This window comes from Cetorhinus maximus, chromosome 32 (genome assembly GCF_964194155.1).
Source record: "Cetorhinus maximus chromosome 32, sCetMax3.hap1.1, whole genome shotgun sequence".
In the NCBI taxonomy this organism is placed as follows: domain Eukaryota; kingdom Metazoa; phylum Chordata; class Chondrichthyes; order Lamniformes; family Cetorhinidae; genus Cetorhinus; species Cetorhinus maximus.
In genome coordinates this window covers 8,954,846-8,962,056 of record NC_135910.1, presented here as the reverse complement: position 1 = coordinate 8,962,056, position 7,211 = coordinate 8,954,846, and the positions used below count along the sequence as shown (strand labels likewise).

Below are 7,211 nucleotides of genomic sequence, written 5' to 3'. Positions count from 1 at the left end.
TTTGAAGTGAAGTTTTAAAATAAGAGAACGAGGTTAAATTTCAGCTTGCTAACAACTTACTAGAGATTTCCACTGTCACTAAATTCCAGTTGCCACTCTGAGCAAGCAACAGCTTTCTGCCCACATCTCTGCCCTCTTTATTGATGACACATTGTTATCAGGCCTCCAGTGCCAACCTTGTGTTATGAGATCCAGACTACCTTCTCGTGGAACGGGAACCGGGAACTCCAAGTCCCGACGGGCCTCAGGAGTTTTGCGCATGCATGGGCCAGGAGCGGGCGCTGCATGCACAATCTGGCATTTGTAGTTCTTTGGGTGAAGACGGGTCCAGTGCGCCTGTACAAAAAGAAAATGGCTTGAAAACAGGATCATGTGACCCAGAAGCAGAGTGCGAGAGTCAAGAAGAGTCCCAGGCAGGGGACAGGGAGAGGTCCCAGTTAAGTCAAGAAGAAATGGAGTATAAAGAGAGGCTCCAGAGATTGGCAGGCCTTAAGTGGAGAGGGCGCAGGAGAAGCCCTGGCAACAAAGGGCTCAGGAGAAGAAGGCAGTAGAAGGTTGATAACTCCGTGTTGCCGGCAATTGGGGCAAAGGTAACTCTTTGGAGCAGCAGTATTCTGCTTGGCTTGGCTGAAGAGCCGAAGCACTTGTGAGTTTGTGCTGGAGTGCAGACCCAGAAATCCAGGGAAACGTAGTCTTGGGAGACGAGATTGAAACCCTGGGAGGTGTAGAGCTGTTGAGGCTGTCTGAGTTGGAGCAACTTTTGGAGAGAATTTCAAGGCTGGATCTTTGAAGGTGAAGACTGGAATTCCTCTTGAGAGAGACCATTGCAATGAAATTGGTTGACTCATAATGTTTACTGACATCTGGGTGGGCTATTGAGAAATCCATGGAATCTGTTTTGGTTGCAACTGCCATCTATTGTGCAGTGTGCTGTGTTTGACTGCAGTCTGCCTGTTAACTCACATGTGCTTCATGTTAACCTTGATTGTTAGAGTATAAGACAGGTATTAGCCCATAACTTATGAGCTCTGGGGCATTGTAACTTGGGGGGTGGGGTACCTATGAGCCAAGGATTTGAAATTAGGCTCCATCAAGCTGTTTCTGTCCACTAATCTGCCTGAAATCTGACATAAATGGGAGGAAAATTGTTTCTTCAAATTGTGCTGCAGCATCATATGCATCCACCCATACAAGCAGATGGGTCATTAATGTACTCTGGTTCACATTGTGTATGTTCAACAGATTTTTTTCTTTACAAGTACATTTGCCCGTCTATGAATGTTCTACAAATTTGGGTATCAACAGATTTTTTTCTTTACAAGTACATTTGCCTGTCTATGAATGTTCTACAAATTTGGGTATCAACAACATAGTTCGACTCACAGGTAAGTTAAGAACAGGTACGATATCTATCGAATTTCTCTGAGAGTGTATTAAACCCAAGGTTGTGCCAGTTTTCATTTCCAAGTATATTGATAATGCATGAAGTCTAAAGTGATATTCCCTTTATATTTGGAATTAATGTGAATTACTCTGATGAGTGGACGAAAAGCTTCTACAACATGTGTCTTTTTTCAGCAATATTCAATGTTCTACTCATTTGATTTGCAAGATTTCCAAAACTCTACAGAGTACTTTCCAGGGAATATGAATGTCAATTGTTCTCTTTTTGATTTTCAATATCTTTTTAAATTTCTGTTCAGTTGCAGGATCTAGATTAACCAGTTCACTTCATCTCTGCTACTATGCTTAAACTCCTTGCTTTTCTCTTTTGGCCAATTTGCCTGGCGTTCAAATGTGAATGGATCGTACACCTGAGTAACTTTACTAACCGCAGTCAATTCTCGGAAACCATCCTTCAGCAAACTCCAAATATCAACCTTGATTTTGTGTTTCAAAATTTATCTGACCAGGGTATTGATCCTTTTGATAGACTTGAGGTAAGTATGTTATATACCAATCCTCAGAACTGAACTAAAATATCTCTATCTGTAAATTAGTCAAAAGGTTGCATATGGTGTGCACTTCCTATCAACAAATTTTACTTCCTGTCACAACTTTTCTATTTATATTTCAGTGGATATTGTTTATATAAGAATTGATAATGAAAGGTTCTTTGTAAACAGTTTATAATGGGAAAGTCATATGCAAACAGGTCAATATCACACTTTGTTGCTTCTATTAGTAGGTAAAAAGTTAGAGATTAGTGAAGGTAAATTTGGATCTCTTAGACACAGAGACAGGAGAAGTTATAATTGTGTACAAGAAAATGGCACAGACATTAAACAAATATTTTGTAACTGTCTTCATGGTACAAAACACCAAAAATTCAGAAATAATGGTGAACCAAGTGTCCAGTGAGAATGAATAACTTAAAGAAATCAGCATAAGAAATAGTACTGGAGAAATTAACAGGACTAAGTGGCAACAAATCCCTTGGACTTGACAACCTGCATCCTAGGGGAGAATATTCTCTCCGTTGGGCGGGCCGGTCGGGAGCGGGAGCTGCCATTTTACGTGGGTGGGCCAATTAAGGCCTGCCCAGCGTGAAGTGCGGCTCCCAAGGACAGTGGGAGTGGGCGGGCGGCGGTGGGACTGCAATGACCGTCGGATCCAATGATGACCCAGCGGCCTGTTTAAATAGTGCTCCTGCATGGCAAGCAGAAAGGCTCCCCAGAGCATTGCTGCTGAGCAGGCCAGGCAAGAAGGTAGGTAAGCAGGGCACTGTGCCCCTCGCTTTTCCAACGAGTGCCTTGCTGCCCTCTTCGAGGAGGTTCTGGATTCATCGTTCCCAGGGACAGGAGGAGGAAGCCCCCCTACATGACCAAACGTACCTGGGAGGAGGTGGAAGAAATAGTTAGTTCCCATGACGTGGTGCAATGCACCTGGGTCCAGTGCTGCAAGCATTTCAACGACCTCTTGCGCTAAGGCAGGGTGAGTACCATGTTGGCAAAGGCCACTTAACACAGCAGGTAGGCTTCCCCCATGGTGCACGCCCCCCACCCCCCCAACTCTAAGTGTAGTTACGGCATTGAATTATTCATGGCATGTGTCCCTCGCTGAGTGGGCCAGAAGATATTGCCCAGGCCTAGTTCACCCTGAGAGGATTGTGCTGAGATGGGTTCTGCACCCACAGCATGCGGTAGACTGACACCCACAGTATTGTTTTGGGAGCTACCTCAAGGATCTGCATCTAGGTGCAGTGCTGGAACTCCAAAACATGACAAAGCCAGACTGCTGACATGCTGGGTGGGGAGCTTCCAGATGGTGGGGCACCCATCCACCTGCTGCCCTTGGCGTTCCACGTGCTTGTGCGTCCTTGCTTTACAAGGTGAAATTGTGTGGTGGCAAATGTGATGGCAGCATGTGGGCAAGTGGAGTCAGCCCTGGCTTCTTGGTGTGAGTGTGCGGCAGCTGCAGGGTCATGATTCACTGGAGCCCTGCAATGTTTCACTCAAGTGATGCGATGACAATCCAGGTACAGGGTGGATTAATCAATGCTCCTCTCTCCTTTTCAGGAGAAGATCGCAGACAACACCGCAGAGTGGATGTGGACTGGCGGAGGCCAGGCCCAGTTGGCCATAATCACCAGATATGTGCAGGAGGCAATGGAGCTGGAGAGGCACCATGTGCCCAGGTCCACCGGTGGTGATAAGGCTGGAGTGCCTGGGGGAGGTAAGAGTGCCATACAGTGAGGTTACCATGTGTGTCCCAGCAGCCACTCCACTGTTAAATGTTCAGTGATTTAAGCTTCCCACATGGGTTGATCATTGATTATGGAAGGATGAGCGCATACTGATCCAGGGGCCAGGCATGAACATTAACATTGTCTCCACTTGAACTAATCAAATGTCCTTGTTCTTCCTTTCAGCATCACTGGAGCAGGGCCGGGAGGAGGAGACACCTGAGGGCCCAGAATAATTAGGAGCACCATCTCTGCCAGGCAGGCACCAGCGCAGGTACTAGCACCTCGGTGGAAATTAGATCTTCAGCTATTGTCCTGGGGCATAGCGGTGAGGGCACTTCACACTCGCTTGAGATGCAGGTGGAGACAGAGTGTGCCCATGGCGCCGGCAGTCGGAGGACTTCAGGAAACCAGGCATATGCGCAGTCGGTGGCTAATGATGTGCCTCTGGAGTCGTCCCTGAGGCAGCTGCAAGTCCAGCAGGGTCTGCGGGAGGATGTAGCGGAGATACATGAGGCTATGCGTGGCATGGACTCTGTGCTGGAGGATGACCTGAAGATCACACGGGCCCCGAAAAATCAGCTCCAATTACTGGCTCAAGGGCCTTAACTGGCCCGTTAATTAATGGTGGGCGCGCATCAGAAATCAGCGCGCGCCCGCCCATCGAAATATCGCGATGGCGCATGGTGACGTTGGGATGCACGCCCTATGTCACTGCGTCATTTTGCACGACAGTGTGCGGGGCCCACCCCATCTCACTGACGAGAAAATTCTGCCCCAAGGGTTTTAAAAGGGGATGCTGCAGAGATAGAGGATGCCTTAGTTTTAATCATGCAGAATTCCTTAATTCTAGAACATTTCCAAAGGATTGGGAGGTAACACAGAACCACAGAATTATTACGGTGTAGAAGGAGGCTATTCGGCCATCGTGTCTTCACTGGCTCTCTGAGCATTTTAACTTAGTGCCAATTTCCTGCCTTTTCCCCGTAACCCTGCACATTGTTTCTATTTAAATAATCATCCAATGCCCTCTTGAGCGTCTCAGTTGAACCTGCCTCCACCATACTTCCAGGCAGTGCATTCCAAGCCCTGCATTTGCTTCTTTTGCAAAAACATTTTAAAACTGCGCCCTCTGGTTCTTGATCTGTTTACGAGCGGAAGCAGTTTCCCCCTATCTACTCTGTCCAGACCCCTCATGATATTGAAAACTTCTATCAAGTCTCCTCTTAGCCTTCTCCTCTCCAAGGAAAACAATCCCAACTTTTCCAATCTTTCCTCATAACTGAAGTGTCTCATCCCTGGAACCATTCTCGTAAACCTCTGCTGCACTCTCTGCAATGCGTTCACATCTTTTGCGCCCAGAACTGTACACAATACTCCAGCTGAGGTCTAACCATTGTCTTATACAAAGTTCATCGTAACCTCCCTGTTCTTGTATTCTATGCTCTCGATTAATGAAGCCTAGAATACTATGCTTTAGAAACAGCTCTCTCTACCTGTTCCTGCCACCTTTAATGACTTATGTACATATACACCCAGGTGTCTCTGCACCTGCACACCCTTTAGAATAGTGTCCTTTATTTTATGCTGTCTCTCCATGTTCTTTGTACCAAAGTATATCACCTCACACTTCTCTGCGTTGAACTTCATCTGCCACCTTTCTGCCCACTCCACCAAGTTCTACAGTGTCCTCTTCATAGTTCTTCCAAGTTTTGTGTCATCTGCAAACTTTTGAAATTGTCCCCTGTGCACCGAGATCTAGATCATTTATATATATCAGGAAAAGCAAGGATCCCAAGACCGACCCTTTCCAGCCCGAAGAATACCCATTAACCATTACTCTCTGTTTCCTATCCCTCAGCCAATTTTGTATCCACTTTGCTACTGTCCCTTTTATTCCATGACCTATAACTTTCCTTACAAGCCTGTTGTGTGGCACTGTATCGAACGCCTTTTGGAAGTCCATATACACTACATCAGCAGCCTTGCCCTCATCAATCATCTCTGTTACTTCTTCAAAAAACTCCAGCAAGTTAGTTAGACACGATTTTCCTTTAACTAATCCATGCTGACTCTTCCAAATCAGTCCATATTTTTCCATGTGACTGTTAATTCTATCCCAAATAACGAATAATTGTTTCTAGAAGTTTCCCAACCGCTGAAGTTAAACTGACTGGTCTGTAGTTGCAGAGCAGACCTCTGCAACCTCTTTTGAACAAGGGCGTAATGTTTGCAATTTTCCAGTCCTTCGGCACCTCTCCTGAACCCAGGGAACATTGAAAGATTATTGCCAGTGCCTCTGCAATTTCCATTCCCACTTCCTTCAATATTCTTGGATGCATCTCATCCGGTTCTGGTGATTTATCAACTTTGAATACCGACAGCTTATCCAATACCACCTCCTTATCAATTTTAAACATTTCTAGTGACTGAGTTTCCTCCTCTGTCACCATAGCCTGGGCAGCATCTGCCTCGTAGGTAAAGACAGATGCAAAGAATTCATTTAACACCTCAGCCATGCCTCTTGCCTCTATATATAAACTGCCTTTTTGGTCACTAATTGGCTCTACTCCTCCTTTTAGCACCCTTTTACTATTGATGTGCTTATAGAACACCTTGGGATTTCCTTTTATGTTAGCTGCCAGTCTTTTTTCATAATCCCTCTTTGCTTCTCGTATTTGCTTTTTCACGTGAACCTTCTGTATTCAGCTTGGTTATCAATTGTATTTGCTACTTGTCACCTGTGGTAAACACACTTTTCCTTCTTTAACTTAATTTCGATCTCCTTTGTCATCCAGGGAGCTCTGGATTTGTTTGTCCTACCCGTCCCTTTTGAGGGAACGTACCTTGACTGTGCCCAGCTATCTCCTGTTTGAAGGTAGTCCATTGTTCAGCTACTGTTTTTCCCGCCAACCTTTGGTTCCAGTCAGTCTATCCGGCCCAGCTCTGTTCGCCCTCCCCGACAAGAATGTCTTGCAGCCGTTCTGCAGCATTCTTGACCCTAGCACTAAAGATAGCACTAAAATAGAGAATAGTAAGTTAATAGATGGAGTCGGGGTAAGGGAGCAAGTAATGAAGTCTAATTTAGGATTACACTGCCTGTGCTATCTTCTTCTCCCAGCATTCCGTGCACCCTCGTATTACTTTCTAATATTCTTTCCTGGTTCCCACACCCCTGCTGTGCTAGCTTAAACCCTCCCCAATAGCACTAGTAAAAGATCCCGCAAGGATCTCAGTCCCGGCTCTGTTCAGATGCGAACTGTCCGGCTTGTACAGGTGCCATCTCCCCCAGAGCCAGTCCCAGGAATCTAAAGCCCTCCCTCCTGCACCATCTTTCCAGCCACGCATTCATCTGTCTCACCTTCCTATTTCTGTACACACTTGCATGTGGCACTCGGAGTAATCCAGAGATTACTACTTTAGAGGTCCTGCTTGCTAATTTTCTACCTAGTTCCCTAAATTTCAATTGAAGGACCACATCCCCCTTCCGACCTATGTCGTTAGTATCAATATGGACTACGACCTC

At 45.9% G+C, this 7,211-nt stretch overlaps 1 protein-coding gene across 1 annotated transcript in view; it reads left to right on the top strand.

Annotated features, from left to right (window-relative positions):
- The first annotated feature begins 1,708 nt into the window (after window positions 1–1,708).
- The window catches only part of LOC144671289 (cation channel sperm-associated auxiliary subunit gamma-like), a 59,343-nt gene continuing 53,840 nt past the window's right edge, over window positions 1,709–7,211 (top strand). The window contains exon 1 of the mRNA XM_078533099.1: window positions 1,709–1,940. Within this exon, the coding sequence (XP_078389225.1) occupies window positions 1,746–1,940 (195 nt within the window). The 5' untranslated portion in view covers window positions 1,709–1,745. The remainder of the gene's footprint in view (window positions 1,941–7,211) is intronic.